This window comes from Sphaerodactylus townsendi, linkage group LG02 (assembly GCF_021028975.2).
Source record: "Sphaerodactylus townsendi isolate TG3544 linkage group LG02, MPM_Stown_v2.3, whole genome shotgun sequence".
Taxonomy (NCBI): domain Eukaryota; kingdom Metazoa; phylum Chordata; class Lepidosauria; order Squamata; family Sphaerodactylidae; genus Sphaerodactylus; species Sphaerodactylus townsendi.
In genome coordinates, this window is record NC_059426.1 from 38,060,705 (window position 1) to 38,081,446 (window position 20,742).

The following is a 20,742-nucleotide window of genomic DNA, read 5'->3' on the forward strand; positions in this document are numbered from 1 at the left end:
CTAGTAGATCACTTCCAGTAGAAAGTAATTCACTCTGGGGGGTGTATTGGGAGACACGGTCCTAGAGATACAATAGTCCCAGAATGCATAAGGTTTTAAAGGTTAACACCAAAACCTTGAACTTAATCCAGTGTTCAACTGGTAACCAGTGCAGGTTGAATATGCAATCTTAAAGGTATGCTAGTAAGAACTCTTGCTGCCATATTCTGGACCAGGTGAAGTTTCCAGAGCAATCTCAAGGGTAGCCCTGTGTAGAGACAGTTACATTAGTCCAGTCTATAGGTGACCGTTGTATGGATCACTGTAGTGAGAACTGACCAGCCTAGCAGAAATGGCAAAACACCACTCTGCCTGTATTTGCAATGAAAGAGAGGCCTCCAAGATCATATCCAGGCATAGTATGGTAAGCATAGGTGTCAGTTCTACCCTGTTTAAATTTGGCAGTTGGAATCCTACCCAATACAAAACCATCTGGCCTTTCGCTGTTGGCATTCATTCTGCGGTGGGGGTGAGGAGAAGGGTGCCTGCTCCGGTCATATTAAAATTCCTCCAACTGAAGATAGAAGACAGGACCCCTAGGGCCCAGAAGAGAAACTTAATCTTGTAGTATGCATATTCTTCCCATGTTCACCTCTAGTAAACAGAGTTTGTAGGTCTGGGTGCTATTTCAAGATAGGGCATTATAATGGAGGACTCTGTTTTGCACTGTTTTGAAGAAAAGTCTCAAACCATAGACAAATGATTGTCTTTCATTCTTCCTGAAGTGCCTTTTCAAGTGCATCTTGATGAGATACAGAAAATCTGTTGTTTGGAACTCTGGACACAGTTTTGGAAGCTCCCTCAGTGACCTTGCTTTGGATTGGGGCTGTGGCATTGGAGAAATGAGTTTTCATGATTAAAAACTGGCTATCCCAAGCTGCTGTTAGACCAGATATGGAAAAACTACAAGTATCCTTGTTATACCTGTCATTTCCTCCCCTGTGCTGGTCTGGAGGTGGCTGAATGATGGGTGGCAATTTTTACAAGGAAAATGGCTCCATGCTGCCACTTTTTAACTTTGGCCAGCATTTGGGGAGATCCTGTTATAGATGTCTCACATCTTGCCTACTTGCATCATCTTGGACCAGTGGTTTTTGCAACAAGGAACTGCAGATCTTAAGGAAACTTCAAAATATGGGGGTCACTTTTCTTGAAAGAGGTTGTGCATTTATACTAGTGAGTTGAGAGTCAGCGTGGTGTAGTGTCAGTCAAGTATTTATTGTTTGAGCCATTGGCTATAACAATACAGAGATACATGCAGTTAAAACATTTAAATTAAAACAATAACTTAGTTTTACATTAAAATATAAATTATTTGTATTCGCAATCTCTAAATTAAAATGCCCCATCAAATACTTTCCACGTCAGATGTTTTTGCAGCTTCTTCAGCTAGTCTAAGGCCGTTTCTGCACGGCCCATTTATGACGGCCTGGGGGCGCCAAAAAAGGCGCCCCCAGGCCGCCGTTCGCACAGGCGCCGCTGCTGCAACGCAGCAGCGGCGACCTGACTCTTCTTCCCTCCCCCCAGGGCGGCGTCAAGCCGCCCTAAACAACAACCCTTTAAAAGGGTTGTTGTTGGGGAGGGAGCGTCTTCCCTGCGGCGCGGTGTGAACCGCGCCGCCGGGAAGACGCTGTCTCCCGTCTCCGCCCCACTCACGGTGTCCTCCTCGTCGCCTGCGGGGCGTCGCAGCCCCGCCCACACTGTCCTCCGACCTCCAGGGGCTAGGCCGTTTTTGCGACGCCCCGCAGGCGACGAGGAGGACACCGTGAGTGGGGCGGGGGAGGGCGCAGAGGCGGCTCCGTGCGGAGCCGCCTGCCGTCTGCCGGCCTCCCCTTCGCCTGCTCGCACGCTTGCGTGCGAGCAGGCTCCCGCCCCCACGCGGGCAGAACTCCTGCCGGCGTGGGGGCGCCTCCTGGCCGTGCAGAAACGGCCTAAGTTAACCTCCAGTACTTTGGAACATCAGTTCAAACAGCGCTTTAAATACTTTGCTCGTAATTTCCTAGCCGCCAGGGCAAAGAGAGCCATCTTGTAAGAAACATAGGAATCAATATCAGATAAACGTGGTGTAGTGGTTAAGAACAGGTACCCCCTAAACTGGACAATTGGGTTTGGTTCCCTGCTCTTCCACTTGAGCTGTGGATGCTTATCTGGGGAACCAGATTAGCTTGTGCATTCCAACACATGGCGGGGGCATGGCAGGGGCATTCTGGGGTATTCCGGGATGGGGGCGGACGACACTGCAGCAGGGACATAGGGTGTGCACATGCCCTGGGTGCAGTTCCCCTTGCAGCTGGGTGACCTTGGGGTAGTCACAGTTCTTTGGAACTCTCTCAGCCCCACCCATCTCATAGGGTGTTTGTTGTGGGGGGGGGGGAAAGGAGATTGTAAGCCCCTTTGAGTCTCCTTAAAGTAGAGAAAGGGGGGATATAAATCCAAACACTCCTTCTTCTTCTTCTGATAGAGAGTGATGAGGAAGTATAGCTACCACCCGGCATGACAAACACAATTCTCAATATCCAGCTGGCTTTTTCATGTGTTTGCTAGTCCATATTACTGGCACACATCCAGCCATGCCATTTCAAAGACTTTGCGAAGCTCAATTCTTGGGAAGCTGGGAAGGTAATTTCTGCCACTTCCCATTCTTATGGCAGAGCCCGAGTTTGCCCTTAGTGCTTTCCTCAAGGTTCTGTTGACTTGCAGGATCAAAATGGCCAAGACTCAGTGTACTGTGGGGGGGCGGGGAGGGGAGCAGGTATGCAAGCCTTATCATCTTGCCTTTTTGCTAAATCTAGTAGAAAAATTGAATGCCTCAGGGTGGGTTTGTTTGTTTTGTTTTTTGCTTGTCTTCCCACGGAGCTGACGGTCTCCATCTCTGTTGTTCAGGTTCTACAATGGCGGGCGCAGCAGAAAGAGGCCGCCAGCCTGGAAGCTGCTATCGCTGCCTGCAGAAAGGAGGAGGAAGATGAGGAAGCGAAGTTCCAGAAAGAAAAGGAAATGCTTCGGAGAGGAGAGGACAAAGAAAAAGTATGAGTAACGTGTGTGGGTTAAACAGCTTAATATATTTAAAGCTTTAATGGAACTGGATGCTTTATATCCTTGTAAACAGCCTTTAGTGGTATTATAGTTTTAACAAGGGCTAAATAGAGATTTGACAGTGCCTGTTTCAGCCTGAAAACTCTGTGCTGCTTTCGCCCAGGTGGTGTAAAGTTTTTGTGGCGACTGTCATGAATAGCCTAGACCTGTTCACTTGCCCTGTGCCTGCCACGCACATCAACAACAGACCTATGCCAAACCGCTACTCTCCAGCAGATTTTTGCTGTCAGGAGCGAATGTGGCCAAGACTGCTGAGGCTTCAGTGCTGCAGCAAGGTATGCTGCAATGCACCAAATAAGCATCACAGTGTAATGTCTGCACGCTGCAATCAGAGCATTGCAGAGGCTGCTTCGCCAAAGAGAGGACCAGATGCCCGGTGTCTTTTGCAGGAAAATAATGTGGTCATTGCTCAGGATATCACAACGAGTATCTGGTTTGCTCATCACTTGAAAAGAAAACCCTAACGGTACTGAAGAAGAAAAATAGGGAATGTCACAGAAGACCTGTACATTTGCTGTATTTCTAGGTTTTTAATCAAGGTTGTTTTCACACAACAATCCTGTTTCTTATAACAATCTTTTGTTTAAATGTCCATCTGCCTGTCTACCTTTTTAACTGTTCAAGTCAATACCAAGTAAAAAGGATCAGGCAAAACATGGGGTCAAATCTTGTCTTTAAAAAAATAGGAGTAACTTTATTCACTTTAGTAGCTCCTTTAACTTATACAAGGTTTGCGAGAATAAATATTGTTACTCTGGCATTTTGGCGTATGCAAAGGATTTGTATTCATCAGTGGAGCAAAAAGCAAGGGAAGACAAATGTCTAATTACTTCCAAGGCGAAGATTGCAGCCATCCAGCTTTTCCGCATGGGAAGAAGATGTAGAATACTGGAGAAAGGGAAAGCTAAAAGGAAAAGCTTTCACAATTGAACGTGCTTTTCCAAAACAAGGCAGAGTCTGTCAATGGGAGCTGAAGAAATTTTCCCAGGTAGGGATCCAGAGACATGTGCAGGTTCTTTTATGTGCACTTTGGGACTCCCATGGGAATCGCGCCCACGTTGTACCTCCTTCTACAGTACTGTGGAGTGATTCTGAGGTCTTTCTAAATCTCAAGAGAGATTTGCCCAGTGAAGAAAGTAAGTACTTTTTTGACAGAGGAAGTGTCCCAATCTCTGCAGTGCATGCAGAATAGTTCTTCCATGTGGTTCCCCCACCATAGTCCTGTCTCTTGCATCCCCTGACTTCAGTGTGTTTAAGCATAGGATTAATATTGGATGCTTTTTGCCATGATCCAAAAGCTCATACATTTCCCATGGGGCTATATTTCACTCTTTATAGCAGACTATGGCTGACTATGAACAAGGCATCTGCTGCATGATGGAGAAAAGTGTTTGTTGCAGCAAGATTTCTTATACAGATGTATTTCCTTAAGCCCCGCAGCAACTGAGATCATTTGTAGCATCAATTAATTTTGCTTTGCCACCAGAGTGAGGAGATTTTCTAAGCAGAGCTTTGCCCCGGACCTCATCCCTTTGCCCGTGGCCAGCCTGCCTAGCTCCACCCTTCCCACTCCTCACACTCCCATACATGCCTTCCCCCTTGCCCCATTCCTTATTTCATTTTCATTTCATTATTCGATTTATATCCTGCCCTCCCCCATAGGGCTCAGGGGGGCGAACAACAATAATATAAACAACAAACACCATGGGTCATAGTTAATCAACAAAACATCAGTAGGCATAACATTCCGAAATAGTAAGAACATCAATAAACATAAGCAATATAAGCAGCAAATAACAATAATCATAAAATTTCACATGGTAAAAATATCACAAGCACAACATCACCAATAAAAACATCAATAAACATAGCATAATAGCATGAAATGTGACAGTATAAACAACATGATATCAACAGTAATAACGGTACACCTGGCAAAGAATATCAATAAAGGTCACATAACAGCATAATAATACCATCATTTACAAAACAATATCCAACAACCATAACCTAATAAATAGTCTAAATAAATAGTCTAAATTAAACAGTGGTTGCCTGTCGACCTGTTGGATTGTTGCTCAAGTTCTGCCAGGGACAGCAAGAACCACCCATGTTCCCTCCAGCTACTTCCTGCTTCTCTAATACTCATTTTGATGTATCAGTGTTTTGATATAATGAAGTTGGCTTTTGCCAGGAACAGCACAAGCAGGGTCTGTTCCTGGCCCCAGCCCATCTCCCTCACTCTGCTTCTGCCCTTCCCAATGACTGGGAGGGTTTTTTAAACCTTTTTTTTCGCACAAGCCTCCTTTTAAAAACAAGCCTCTCTCCCATGGCAGCAGTGAGAGAGAGGCTGGGAGAGAGAGAACAGGGGGACGGGGGGAGAGAATATAAACTCTACAGTATTGGGACTACTGAGTGTTATGAGATCTGTGCCTTTAAGAAGGTTAGAGTTAAGAGAACCAGGAAATAGAGGCTTGTTGAGACTAGCTGCTGGGAGAACTGGACTGTCTCCTTGTGTGTAAACCAAGAAATGCAAGGAGACCACACTTCAGCCCCAGTGCGCAGGTAAAAGGCCCAAGGTAAGTGTTCTATGGGCCTGTGATAACACATCTGCCAGGGGCCTTCTGAATCACAGATAATGTTTGTGATAGTAAAAACATTTATATTTGGTAGCCATTTATTCTCTGCATGAGCTTCTTCTTTCACTAATACAGTCTAGAATAGCACAGAATAGCACATAAACAGCACCTGCATACTATTGTTTGTGAGCTGTAAGGCTGTGCATCTCACAGTTGGGTCTCCTAACAGTCCTGTCACTCTCAAGAATCGAATCTGTTATGTCCCAGGTCTTTTGGTTGCTGCCCCGCTGCTGTGGAAGCGCCTCCTGGAAGGACTGGAGTAACTCTCCCTGTCTTTGGGGCACAGATAATATTGCTTTCATCGTGCTCTGTGATACCAGGATACTGAACTGGATGGATCTGTCTCAGCAGTACCCTTATGTACTGGCCAGGAACCTCATCCGACTTTTCTCTTTCTCTGCCTGCAGCCCTGAAGATCAGCCCTGAAGATGACACTGGCCATTCTTTGCCATGACGAAGCCCACCATGCTAGATAATACACATGCCCTGAATATTAGTTGTCCTCGACTGTTACAGGGCAAGTGTTTCACTGCAGGCAGCAGCAGTCACCACTGCATTAACTCCAAATGGGGGTAATGCAACTGTAGGGATTTGTTTTGTTTGTTTGCCATTTGTACTTGAACATCTTTCTTCTCCCATAATGGGGAGAGGGAAGAGGGAAAATGAGGGGGTCATTATGTATTCTGTCACTGCACTCCACAGCCTTCTTACCCCATATGTTCCAAGCAGGCCTCTGCGATCTGCAGAGGCTAATCTACTGACAATTCCCTGCCCCTCAATGATGCGGCTGGGCTCTACCCGGGCCAGGGCTTTCACGGCCCTGGCTTCTCCCTGGTGGAACGCTCTTCCATCTGCTGTTAGGGCCCTGTGGGACCTTGGTGAGTTATTCCACTGGGCTTTTGGGGAGGCTGGCTGCGGATTGCCTGCCCCTCCTGATGCCCTGTATCATGCCTTATACCATCTCCGACACTGCCTTACATTCCATCTCTGTTGCTGGCATTGCTGGTTCCCTCCCAGCCTTAAGATCGGATGCTATTGATCGATTACTACTGTTATTAATGGTTATATTAATTGTTATAGGTTTTCTGATAATGCTGCTAGTGTGTTTTAAGGGATTTTTAATTTTTGTATTTTATTGTGCATTGCTTGCTTGTTGTACACCGCCCAGAGCCCTGCAGGGATTGGGTGGTCTATGAAATTTAATAAATAATAATAAAATAATAATAATAACAACTAGAAACCATCTGCAGGAGGAAGAGCCTCTCCTACCAGGCAAAGGTTACTTGGCATGTAGAAAGGCTCCACACCTAATTGAGTGGAATGGTAAGATGGTCACTGGAGTGTCTCCCATTGTGTCCAGCATCACCTGCAACCATATAGTGCACGTGAATAGTCACAGCAATTACTTAGCAGGAATGTCTATTAATTGAAATCTAAATCAGATCACATCTTTTCTTTAAATATACCAACAGTGCAGTTCTAAGCAGTTATACCCTTCTAAGCTCACTCACGCCAAAGGCTTTAGAAGGTCGTAGCTCTGTTTAGAAATGCAGTGCAGATCTGATTGCTACAAAAATTATATAAATTATCATTATTCAGACATCTCAGTCTCTGCTTTTTATATTTATACAATGCAAAGGCAGCAGTGGAAGGGGCAGTGAGGAGATAAAATGATGCTGCAGATAATCTAAGTGACAGGGGCGACTTTGTACCAGAAGAATAGGCAGATGTTCCTGCTGTGTACAGTATTTCAACATTCTGCCAATTGCTACACACCATCTTCAAAACAGTTTGGGAGAGGCTTGGGGTGGGTGTATGTTCTTCTGTATTCTGTTTTCAGCTCTGGTGCTGCACCTTTTAGGCACATTGGAAACATTTTGCTTGTCCTTTGTGGAATCCATTCAGCCCTGTAGGCAGGGTGGGTGGGTGGGTGGTGTGTGTGTGTGTGTGTGTGTGTGTGTGTGTGTGTGGAGACAGAGAGTGAATTTGCTGCATTTGATTGACTGATGTCAGCATTTCTCCCAGCCTGGCTCTGATAACCAAATTGGACAGGCCTGAGAAAAATACTGAAATCACTTATGTGCAACGTAGGTTGATTTCCCACTGAAAATCAGATGTAGATTAATCCAAGTTTCGAAATAAACTGCAACTTTTAATTGCAGTTTCATTGTCCTCATTGCACCATGTTCAATGGGCCTGCTCGGATTCCAGAAATGTGACAATCCCCACCACCGCGCAATCGGCTTGCCAGGACTGTCCCAATTGGCTGTTGTGCCGTGTTCGGGCGGGAACTTCTCTTTATGTCATCACGTCAGCCCGTGAAGACATGAGACCATGAGCAAGTCACACCCCTCTGTGTTTAAATGTTCTAATGTCATAACGATATACCCTGTGTCTCCGAAAATAAGACATCCCCTGAGAATAAGACATAGTAGAGGTTTTGCTAAATATAAAACATCCCCCGAAAGTAAGACGTTTTTGTTTGGAAGCATGCCCGTCGAACAGAACACCAGAGCATGCAGCTGGGAAGCGGAAAAATAAGACATCCCCTGAAAATAAGACATAGTGCATCTTTGGGAGCAAAAATTAATATAAGACATTGTCTTATTTTTGGAGAAACACAGTAATGATACAGAAGAGTGTCCCTTGCTCTTGTTCCCTCGGTCAAAGGTTAGACTGAAACGAAACAAAACCATAACAAAGTGAAAACAAAGAAATAACTATGCGCATGGGCCGCCACGCTCTGATTGGCTGGAGGCATTTGTGTCACTGTGAATGGCGGGAAATTAGAACATAAGAACAAGCCAGCTGGATCAGACCAGAGTCCATCTAGTCCAGCTCTCTGCTACTCGCAGTGGCCCACCAGGTACCTTTGGGAGCTCACGTGCAGGATGTGAAAGCAATGGCCTTCTGCGGCTGTTGCTCCCGATCACCTGGTCTGTTAAGGCATTTGCAATCTCAGATCAAAGAGGATCAAGATTGGTAGCCATAAATCGACTTCTCCTCCATAGATCTGTCCAAGCCCCTTTTAAAGCTATCCAGGTTAGTGGCCATCACCACCTCCTGTGGCAGCATATTCCAAACACCAATCACACGTTGCGTGAAGAAGTGTTTCCTTTTTATTAGTCCTAATTCTTCCCCCCAGAATTTTCAATGGATGTCCCCTGGTTCTAGTATTGTGAGAAAGAGAGAAAAATTTCTCTCTGTCAACATTTTCTACCCCGTGCATAATTTTATATACATATTGAACTGCATCAGGCCTCCGAACCTCCCCACCGATGCGGATTGGTAGCATGTTTTGCCAAAAAGTTCCACAAGCAATCAGGTACTGGGGAAACACGGGAAAAGAGGGAGGAGGAGCAACAGAGCTGGGATTGATCTGTGTTCCGCGGTTCGGCAGTGGGGAGATCGAGAGGAAATCGGGATGTTTGGGGTGATTATCCCAGGATTAATCGCCAGGGGGGAAATCACTGTAGTAAAGCAGAGCAGGAAGGGTTTAGCTGTTTTCACCAGTGCACACTCCGTGTTTTTTTTTTAAAATCTATCCAGCCTTTTGCCTGCTTGAGAATCTCAGGAAACCTCATAGGTGCCAAGTCTGCTAACACAAATGTCAAAATGTGACTGCTTTCTCCTGTCTGCTTGAAATTTGGTAAGCAGGAGGATGCTTTGGATAGATTCTCTGGATAGATTCTCTTGGATAGATTCTCTGATTTAATTCCAGTTGGAATTAAAGTTGAATTTTTATATTTCCACAACAGTTGGAATTAAATGGGAAGAAGTCTGTGGCCAGTTGGTATGAAGCCAGGATGAAAAGAAAGAGCAGCCATTGCAATGTCAGTTTCTCATCAGCCTTCCACGTGGAGGGTGTGTGTGTGTGTGTGTGTGCGTGCGTGCGTGCGTGCGTGCGTGCGTGTGTGTGTGTGTGTGTGGGGACAATGCCAGCTGTTGGTCCTCTTAGTGCCTGCAGCACACTTGAGTTTGTTTGAGAACACTGCCTCTCCAGTGTTGATTTTCTCCTCATCTTCCCTCAGATGGAATAATTACACTGGCACCCTAGAGGGAATCTAAATTTATTGTTGATTGCATTTTATTTTTTTACGACTGAACTCTCAGTAAAGCAGCAATCCGCACTGTATTGCAACTAGTGAGATTATGCACAAAATGTAACCTTTTTTGGAAGATGAATAGGCTTAATAAAGAACTGTGCCCATTGCCACATCCAAATCTCAGATAACTCTGCTGCATGCGTGTTCTCCCACCCACCCAGCCCTCCCACGGTGCTGTGGTTTGCGATGGGAATGTACATGATGCTGATCACAGGCCTTATACTCAGATAATTATATCAGAGAGGCTGTTGACCCTCGTAAGATTTTATGAGGAAGTATTATGCATCTCTTATGCAATACTCTGTAAAGCTAGGCAGTTAATGAAATAAGATAGATTTTATTACAAGGCATAAACATGTCCAGAGATAGTTAGCACAACTATTGTCATAACGAGGTGGCAGTTTCTCTTACCGTCGCAGTATGTATATAAATACAGTTTAAATGAAACTCTGTTTAAAATTAATAACGTTACATCATATTTCAACCCTCAGTTGGTGTGTACTAATCCATTAAAATATCAGTATTTCTGGAGCAAACTGCTTTTCACTGAATGTGTCTAATGATTTTTCTTGAAGCGATGACATAAGTGCATTTTAAAGATCAGTCTTGGAAGTCACCAAGCTGTGAACATTTTCAGAAACCTTAATTACACTTTTGCCAAAGATGCAAAACAGAAATGTTCTGGTGGACTTTTTTTTTTCCAGTGGGATTACAAAATATTGGTGTGACGGAACAGCACAAAATATCGGTGTGACGGAACAGCACAATATCGGTGTGACGGAACAGTTCTTCTGTAATCTCTTGCACTGTTGATTGAATGTATTTATATATGTGCTTTTGAGACTTATATGCTGCCCTTCCCAAATGGCTCAGGGTAGTTTTCAACTTCTGTTAAAATAACGCAATGCAATGTTAAATATATTAAAACCCACCATTTAGATAAGAATTAAAATTTAAAGTCAAAATAGCATAGAATATGCATTTAAAATATGGAGGTTCGAATAGAATTCCAGCATTGAAGGCACTTTGCCACATCAATGATTACCAGCACAGTAAGGGAACTGAAAAGGGGGAGACCAAAAAGAAAAAATGGAGGGGAGGGAAAAGGGAGATAGGAAAGAGGGAAAAGGAAATGTGGAGAGGGGTGGTAGTGATGGTACTATTCCCATAGCTGCCTCAACCATATACCTGGTGAAACAGCTCTGCCTTACAGCCCTGTGGAGTTGTAGTAGATGCTGCAGTGCCCTGGTCTCCTCAGACAGAGCGTTCCACTGGGTAGGGGCCAGGATGGAGAAAGTATGTGTGTATCCCCTCCCTCTTTTTTTTTACTGCAGTGCCCTTGATTTTGTGACCCCCTTTCTTCATTATGGTATGCCAAGCCTTAGATAGTTTTTGCTGCCTTGGAGAGTTTTTTGCTCGCACTGTTCTGTAATTCTAGTCTTAACTGCATTGTTCGTTGGAGATCCTTGGCATCTGATTGAAGTGTTTTACATATTTTGTAATCTGCTTTAAGTCTCAGTGAGAAAGATGGGCCATAAATAATAATGATGATAATCATTTTTACAGTAGTTTGTATGAAATGCCTGTGTTCTTGTGACAGTTGCCATTGCATTGCGCTCCTCCAAACCACTAGCTCAGAAGTAGTGCCATTGGCTTTGTTCAGATTTGGCTGTAGAAGGTGGTAGTTTAAACAGGCTGAGAAAATGTGTGTGTCCTGAACACCATGTTTGGCATTCTCAGGTCGATTAGACACTGTGTCCCGCAGCAAGGAGACGTTTCCTTTCGGGGCAGAGATTTCTGTTTTGACACACACTGTGTTACGGCACCACAGATCCCAAAAGCCCTGCTGTTAGTGGGAGCGGGGAAACTCCAAAGTTTTCCCTTGCTTTGGGGGTTCCAGTCCTTCTGTTCTCTCCCCCACCCCTAGGCATGGTCATTTATGTTGAATCTATGGCCAGCTTTCGCAAAAAGCATGAAAATATCGATATAACTCAGAAATATTGATATGACACTGAAATATCAACATAACATAGAAATATTGATCCAAAAATGTAAACAGCTTTAGAAACAAAGGACAACCAGGAGCGATACTGAAGTGGGGGTGGGCAAACCTTGCAGCAAGCAGTGGGGAGCCTCCCTACGTGTAAATAGAGAAATGTGAGGAGACCCCACTATGCCCCCGCTGTGGAGTGAAGAGCCCCGGGGAAAACATTCAATTCATAATGGGCCTCTGTCTATCATACCTTTATCGGAGTTCCCCCCCTCCTGTATTTAAAGTTGCCCAAAGAAGTCTTCATGTGGCTGTTTAGGGCATATCAGGTACACTGAGATGATGTGTACCTCCAAAATGTAGGAGAATGCCAGAGGTCTGTCAAATGGATAGCAATCTTGCTTTCATTTAGAAAGAATTAGGTAGGCAGTACCATACATATCCTACCGTTTTATTTTTACCAGTCCAGTAGCTTGGGTAACCACTGAGAGTACAGACTGCCATCTAGTGTAAATTTGAATACCCTCAGGAATATGGTCAGGCGCTCTAACCACTGGGCTCATACTAAAATGGGGAAGACCAAAGCACTTACATTTCTTTAGGATCTCATAAAACATGTGTAGAAACAAGGGATTATTTATGTACTGGAATTCCTCCTAGACATGCAAGAACACATTCATTTGCATTTCTCTTTTTTTTGTTTTGTTTTTAATGGGGCTATTAATTTTCTGAGCTATAAATTATTGATGCATATTTTCTATCTTAAGTTCAACTAAATGATGTATCCCCTACTCCCTACCTAGGGTGAATGTTATAAATCATACCCGTTCAGGTTAATCACAGTTTTATTCCTCTTGCTAATATTAAATGGTGATATTTCTTTTACCAGAGAGAAGCAGTCGTTAATGAACCTTAGACGTAACATTTAACATTTTTGTTTCACTAGGAACAAATAGTCGATTTTTTTGCCTCCTTTGTCTAATGCTAAGTATGACTAAAACTCTCACGGCTGATTTGCCATCTTTGGCTATTCTTTTACTGACTTCCCAGTGAAAAGGAAGGACATGAGCCACTGCTGTTCAATATTGCCACGGATGCAGTGCATTCAGGCACTACTTTCTTAGGAAACATCTCCATCTAGTAGGCTTCTTGGGTTGCCCTGCTCCTTGGTTCCCTTTCACAACAGATAAAAAGTGACTTCTGATCCTGGCTGTACTTCAGCTATTGTAGTATTGATGGGGCACTATATTTCCAGATGCAAGCTTCCAAACGTATATCTCTGGTCAGAGAACCTAGCTTGGCAACTCCAGGTTGAGAAATTCTTGGAGATTTGTGGGAAGAGCTTGTGGAGGGTGGAATTTTGAGAGGGGAGGGGGCTCAGTGTGGATGTTACTCAATAGAGCTCTCCCCTCCAAAGCTGCCATCTTCTTCAGGGAAAGTGATATCTGTAGTCTGCCAGAGGCAGAGTTCTCACGGGGACATGTGGGGTCACATGTCCCCAGGCGCATGCCCTGGAGAATCGCCCCCACACCCCTCCCCTCAGGCCTGCCCCGCCAGGCTATTCCTTCACCATCGGAGCCTCTGCTGGTCAAAGGAGCAGCCTGGATGGGCCGCCGCCAGGTGCCCACTAGGCTGCTCCTTCAGCCGGCAGAGGCTCTGATGTGGCAGGCTCCTGCTGGCTAATTGGGGCATGGGGGTGTGGGGGCAGGGGGCAAGGGGGGCCGCCAGAGCAGGTGTTGCCCTGGGCAATTCCCCCCCCCCCCAGAGAGAATCTGGCAACCCTGAGGGAACCACATGCACATATGGAGTTGTGCATATAGAACTGTTTGAGGAAGAGATTACATTTCTTCTGATTGTTTGGTGGAAAATGAGAAGAGGAGAAGAATGAATCCAGCCCCTCACTGTCACTCCAGATTGGCTACTTGTTTTGGTTTGCATTACATTTAGATTAAATTAGAAATCTTTCTGACACCAAAAGCAAACTGCGCTGTTATTGCCCAGGCATGTTGGGTGGACAGGAAGATAAGGCAATTAGGTGAAATTGGTGCAGTCTCCTCCACTGCCGCTACTAGGGTTCACAGGAACTCAAGCATCTCACTGTAATGTAGTCTCCCCTTGGTAAGTAACAACTGAAAGGCTCTTCGTCTATTGATCTGCACAGCCTTCCCCTGGATTCCCTAGCTCTGTGGTGGCGAACCTTTGGCACTCCAGATGTTATGGACTACAATTCCCATCAGTCCCTGCCAGAATGGCAAATTGGCCATGCTGGCAGGGGCTGATGGGAATTGTAGTCCATAACATCTGGAGTGCCAAAGGTTCGCCACCACTGCCCTAGCTTTTCTTCTTATGTGCTGCTACAGCAGTAGTTATTTTTCTCCATGACTTAGGAGCACTGGGCTCCTTGGTTCTGTTTTTAGACATGGTGGGAAGCTATCGGATAGTTAGTGAGATAACAGTTGACCTCTCTTTTGATCTCCCTGCAATTTAGAGGAATGACAGAGGTGACGAGGATGATTCAGTTATCAGTTGACAACCACAACTTGAGGTGATGACTTGCTGTGTGTTAATAAAGTATCAGTGTCTGGATCCATTCTCTGACAATGTTGGAGTATCCTTGTTCATAGGCCTGCGCTTGACTACAATGAATGTTGCCCTCGGCCTTCTCGGAGAAGCTGATTCTTGCTCCTGTGTCAAGAATTATTCATCAGTTTCTTCTCACTGACCCATGAAGTGGCTGGGCCTGGGCTTCACTACTCCTCCTGCTTAACTACATGGAAGATGTCTCTTGTATAAATTACTGTTTAATATATTTTTAACTGAAGATCATGACAGCCTGCAGAGAGCTGAAAACAAGGCTTATGTGGCTTCCTCACTTGTTTATTTCAAAGAACTGAGTGTTTTGGGGAAGGGGCAGAATTGAACCCCCTTCCCTTTGAGCTTATTCAAGAGAAGAAAATGTCATTTCAATTCAATTAACCTTTTGGTTTATCTCTGTTTCGGGGGGTTTGTTTGCAACTGAGGAAATGCTTGTCTTGTTAATTAGCCTTTGCTCCGAGCAAACACATCCATGGTGGTTGAATGTCATTTGGTAAACACTGCAGCCAAATCTCCATCTTTTAAAGCTGTAAGAATATTTTCTGCATACTTTTTCATGTTACAGTATCTTTTATTTATCCCTGTTGGGGCTAGCATTGATCAGATAGGTGAAACCTCACACACAAGTGGCCAGGTTTCTTTGTCTGCTGTCTGTGGCATTTTGAGAGTCAATATTAAGTTATATTACTTAAAAAAGTCAGAGAGGGAGGAAAAAAAATGTCTGACTATGTTTGCTGCAGGGCTTTTTTGTCTGTCCTTCTTTCTCTTGTGCACCCATCCTTCTTTGCTTTCTTTGGAATTTAAAGTATTCGTCTCTGGCAACTGTAAAGCTTGATTTTAAACAGGATGCTAGCATGGCGAAGGAACTCACCCAGAGCAGTTTGTGCTCACGTGATGCAGTCTTGTTTAAACTTGACTACTATCTGTGAAAAGAGGACACACATCCTTGTTTTGTGCAGGTAGCAGCTCAGTTGAAATGAGATGCGTGTGAGTGCAAATTCCCAAGGGAATTTGAGTTCTTTTTGCCTTTCCAGCATCATGTTTAAATCAGTCCTAATTCCTTGATTGAAGATAATTTGCTTCCTTCCTGATAGGCAGCATGATAAAACCTCTCTATAATTTCTGTAACCAGAAAGGATGGAAAAAGAGAATGTTACACAGACACCACCAGGCGTAGCCATTCTGCAACCCAGTTTCTCCACTTTCAGTTAGAGAATATGAAAGGGAGGGTCAAAGCGCTATTGCAGTCAATGTGCTTTGGGGAAATAAACCATTATTATAGAAACAGAGATAGCCTTTAGTCAGTGATAGAAGCCCCCTTTTCATTACCATCTTATGCTATTTTAAACCTCAGGTGAAAAAGTACTGGGCTGAAAAGCAACGCAAGTGGCAGGAGTTAGAAGCAAAAGATCTGCTGCTTTTGGCAGAATTTAAGAAATTAATGACTGAAAACGCCATTAAAGACAAAGAAAGGTAAGGCAAAAAAAAAAAAAAAAAGAAATGTGGTTTACCAGAAATGTGGTTCACCAGATCAAGCAAAATTTGTTTTGTATACATCTCTGTGTATTGTATTATGATTATTTCTAATCTTAATAATATTAAGATTATTATTTTTCTTTTAAAATTATTGGATGACTCTATTTGTATGTCTAGTGCGTTATTATCTAGTGCATTATTATCCTGCCCTTCCTCTGAGAGCAGTTCTGCCATCTCCTTTTTATACTTACAACTACTCTGTGAAATCAATGAGAAACGGGGTGTCCCAAGCTTACCCAGCGCACATCATGAATCTCCATATTTGCAAGACTGTCTCCTGATACACCCCCCACCCACCCAAAGAGTATTATGCTCCGTGAGGAACAACTTACTGGTGATCCCTGGCCCAAAAAACATCTCGCTGTCCTGAACCAGAGCCATTGGGGCCAGTGGTGGGATTCAGCAGGTTCACACCACTTTGGCAGAACCAGTTGTTAAAATGGTGCTTGTAAACAACCAGTTGTTAAATTATTTGAATCCCACCACCGGAACTGGTTGTTAAATTATTTGAATCCTACCACTGAATTTTGGCTCAGGCTCTAGTGTGGTGGAACTCTCTACCAAATGAAATTGGGGCCTGCAAGACTGAGATGTTCCGCCAGGCCTATGGTTGAAGGCAGCAATGGTTTTTATCCAGCTGGCCTCCCTCCCTCCCTCCCTCCCTCCTCCCTCCCTCCCTCCCTCCTTATTTGGTATTTGAATTTGGTATTTTCCTTTATTTAGAGTTTGGTATTGTCCTTTATTTAGAGTTTGGTATTGTCCTTTATTTAGAGTTCTCAGTTATCTCCCTTCCCTTTTCTTTCTCCCGAGATGGGTTTCCCATTAACATATATTCTAGGGCACTATTAGAGTGTAATAGTATTGTTGTTTTGAATGGTTAATTGTGCAGTTTTAAATGATACTGTTAAATTGGTGTAAGCCATCCTGAAGCCAACCCGATGGGTTAAAAAAAAAAGCTAGAGGGGGGATTTCAATCCAGGTATCCTAGACCCTAATCTGGCACCCCAACTGCTCCGCTGCGCTGGCTCCCCTTTCTCAAAGCAAATATGTTTAGTGAGTCATTGGTGCACCACTTACATTGTTTCCCCAGACATTCCCCTGCTCTAGTGATGCGAATCAGCCCCAAAACCTGATTCCCATGTAGTGCAGAGGGGTGTGCAGTCTACTGACATTTCATCTTCTCCTGCAGTTATTTGGACTAGTTTTCAGAATCTTCTATGAATATCAAAAGCTGCCTCCTACGGAGTCATTGCACCATCTCTACCCAGTGTTGTCTGTTGTGATTACCAGCAACGTTTTCTAAGGTGCCAGCAACAGGTTTTTCCTCTGCAGTGGCTATCCTGTAGCTTTTGGCTCAAAGCATCTATTAGAGTTTGGGCAGAGCAGAGAAGAACAGTTTTCAAATGCTGTTGGCTTCTGTTCCAAAATTGGAATACCCTCCAGCTTTCCTATGGCTCTGATTAGGCTGTCTAGTTACATTTTGGTATCTATCCTTTTGGGAGCTGAGGTCTCTCTGTAGATTTTGCCCAGAGGTAATAAGGGTCAGGATTCACTGTCTAAATATTTTCAGTAGTGATTGTACAAATCCAAGAACTTCAATGATGACAATAGTTCAGGTTCCAATCTGTACGTTTAGAAGGGATCCCCAGTTGCGATAAATACTTTCCTAATAATGCTCAAAAGCCTTAGGCTGAGATAAACCCTTGAGAATTAATGTCTTCAATGAATAAAAATGTGCTAAACGACTGTTGTTATAAGTGGGTATGTTGATTTGAGACGTAAATGGTGTGTAAATGCCATGTTGCTTTGCTATAGTAATGCAAAGCAGCCTGTCTTCATCAGCTTGAGTTACAGCTAAGCTCTGGAACACCCATGCTGTTCCCCTGAGAGATCTTTTGAGCTACCATCCCATGGCTGCTTTTCTCTTCCCTCTAAGTACCATGTAAGTTTCTTCACAACCACCACTTGGCTTCTATTAATGGTGCATGGGTGGTTTCTCTTGATTCCTGATTCACACTGACTCTTGCTTGCAAAACTTTAATTCTCCATTCAGGTAAGCCTCTCCATTCAGGTAAGCCTCTCCCTTCCCCTGCCTCAGCAGCTCACCTGTTTTTACCGAGCAGGTGGGGCTTCCAGAGAAGTTAGCTACAAAAACTTCCTTGTACTGTCTTTCCCTCTCAAGTGCTTTAAGTGACATCTGTTTGTCTTTTCTGATGTGAGTGCACATAAACATTTACAGAGCCGTTGAATGCCAAAAGCATTTCATTGTAAGGCACTGTCTAGTCTTCCTGTGTATTAATGTCAATTTGCCCTTTCCACAGCTTCCTTTGCCATCTGCCTCTAACATCTCTGACTTACCCCCTTTTCCCTTAGAGTCCTTTCATTCTGTTTATTTTCTTTCTTTAACGCCCCCCCCCCCCCCGCCGCCCCAGATTTGATCCCCCTACCACCCCTGCAGCAATTCACCTGCAGTCTTTTCAAGCTCCAAGCAAGGCTCTTCAGGGCAACTTATCTTCATCGATCTGCCTTTGAGCTCCATTCATTATATAACCTGTGCTCTGAGGCATCAGTTCTGCTTAAAGTATTCACTTATCATAGCCTATCCCAACTGACGTGGAAGGCACACATCTCCAGGATCTGATGACTGGTCGATCAGGTGCTAATTCAAATCCTTGGTATTTTTTTTTTAAATAGCATGAAGAAGAGAGGGTGCTAGTTGTGATTTCTTGTACCTTGGGTCTCTTTTTTACCTGTATGAGCTCTTTGTGAACCCGTTGGATTAATTTTATTTGCATTTCTTTATTTTAGGCTTGTACTCCACCCCTCCTCTGGGTCTCAGGGCAGCTCACAACAGTTTAATAAATAATCATCCAACAACGATAAAACATACAAAACTTTGAAAATACAAGATAGTAAAATAATATCCTAACTGATTGTTACAGTAAAATATTGTCAGTCTGCGCCTGGCAACCTGCATCCCAGACTGCTGTCAAAACCAGATGGCACTGCTAAGATGGAAAATTGGCCTTGATCATCCTCAACAGAATGCCTGGTGGAATGACTCTCATCTTACAGGCCGTATGGAATCTAGAGAGATCCTGCAAAGCCTGGATGTCATCTGGCAGAGAGATCCACTAAGTAGGGGCCACTAATAACAAAGCTCTTGCCCACATTGGGATTAGTCAGCCACCTTACATGGGTCAGGCCACAGAAGCACCCCCCCCTCAGAGGGAAATATAGGGGGATCCCAAAGATATGAAGGTCCCACACTGTTTTGGGTCTTATAGGTAAGAACCATCACCTTGAACTTGACTTGGAACCCAATAAGCAAACAATGCAGCTGCTTAAGTTCAGGCTGAATATGAGATGACCATGATGTACCAGTAACCACCTGAGCAGCCACATTCTATATAACCTGAAGTTTCCAAAGAAGCCTGCATAGAACAAGTTGCAATAGTCCGGCCTGGAGGTGACAGTGGTGTGTATCACCATGGCCAGGTTGCGGTGAACTATTGTGAATTCTACCTTGTGCTGTGCAAATGGCAGATATTTTGAGAGTTTGTTTGGATATCCAGTTTTAGTGGGTGAGGATAAAATGGATATGCTGAGTGGTGTAGTGAAATGGGTTACAAGAGCGGTGCACTCTAATCTGGAGAACTGGGTTTGATTCCCTGCTCTGCCACTTGAGCTGTGGAGGCTTATCCGGGGAACTAGATTAGCCTGTGCACTCCAAAACATGCCAGCTGGCTGACCTTGGGTTAGTCACAGCTTTTTGGAGCTCTCTCAGCCGCTTCGCACCTCACAGGGTGTTTGTTGTGGGTGGGGGGGGGGAAGGGAAAGGAGATTGTAAACCCCTTTGAGTCTCCTTACAGGAGAGAAAGGGGGGGGGTATAAATCCACATTCTTCTTCTCCTCCTCCTCCTCCTCCTCCTCCTCCTCCTCCTCCTCCTCCTCCTCCTCCTCCTCCTCCTTCTTCAGATAATTATATTAGCCACTTTGGGTCCCCCGTTGGGGAGAAAGGCATTTTATAAATGCAATAGTTAAATAAATTCAAAGCAAACTTTGTTTAGGGAATTTTTTAAAAGTGAGCATTCTGAAAATTTGTAAAGGTAATAAAGACTACATGTAAGGGAATCCTTTGGGTCTCCAAATTACTTTTCATCAATTTCATTTTATTTTAATAGTTGATAAATGTACAAGCAGAGAGCTAACTCCACATTTTCAAATTCCTTCACACTAGAAGGTGAAAGGTGAGTCTCCATTAAGAGATTTATATTGCAGTCCTTAGTGGAGATACCTCCTTCCAAGTTTCTTGAAGTCAACAGGCATAGAAGGATGTGACTGTGCTTAGGATGGCAATGTCACAGTCCTTCTACTCATAAGCCTTACTGGAGACTAAAGACAAACATGTCAACCATGTATAGTTCAGCCAAGACTTAATCATATCACAAGTTCAGACCAAATCAATATTCCTGAAAAGGTACATAATCCTGTCAGCAGTTATTGGCTTCAATGATAAAATCTTGTAACTAGCGATTGATGGCTTATCAGGGAGAGAGTCCAGGTCCTTATTAGACTCATTATTGTTTCACGGGGAGGACAGGGTTTAGGACTGCTATAAATCTTCAGCTATTTGAGTCACGCTAGCTAAAAACAGCACTATTTTGTATGCAAACTTGCGTGCCCTCTTTCAGTCATCGGGGGGGGGGAGGTTTTTGACAAACTCTTTCAGCTCTCTTTTTTA

At 44.1% G+C, this 20,742-nt stretch overlaps 1 protein-coding gene across 3 annotated transcripts in view; it reads left to right on the top strand.

Moving 5' to 3' along the window:
* The window catches only part of CCDC148 (coiled-coil domain containing 148), a 166,888-nt gene that overhangs the window by 123,492 nt on the left and 22,654 nt on the right, over positions 1-20,742 (top strand). For all 3 annotated transcript variants that reach the window (XR_007243438.1, XM_048483322.1, XM_048483323.1), the window contains 2 exons: positions 2,923-3,063; positions 15,817-15,935. Coding sequence is in view for 2 of the 3 variants with exons in the window: in XM_048483322.1 (XP_048339279.1) it covers positions 2,923-3,063; positions 15,817-15,935 (260 nt within the window). In the remaining variant the exon portion in view is untranslated. The remainder of the gene's footprint in view (positions 1-2,922; positions 3,064-15,816; positions 15,936-20,742) is intronic.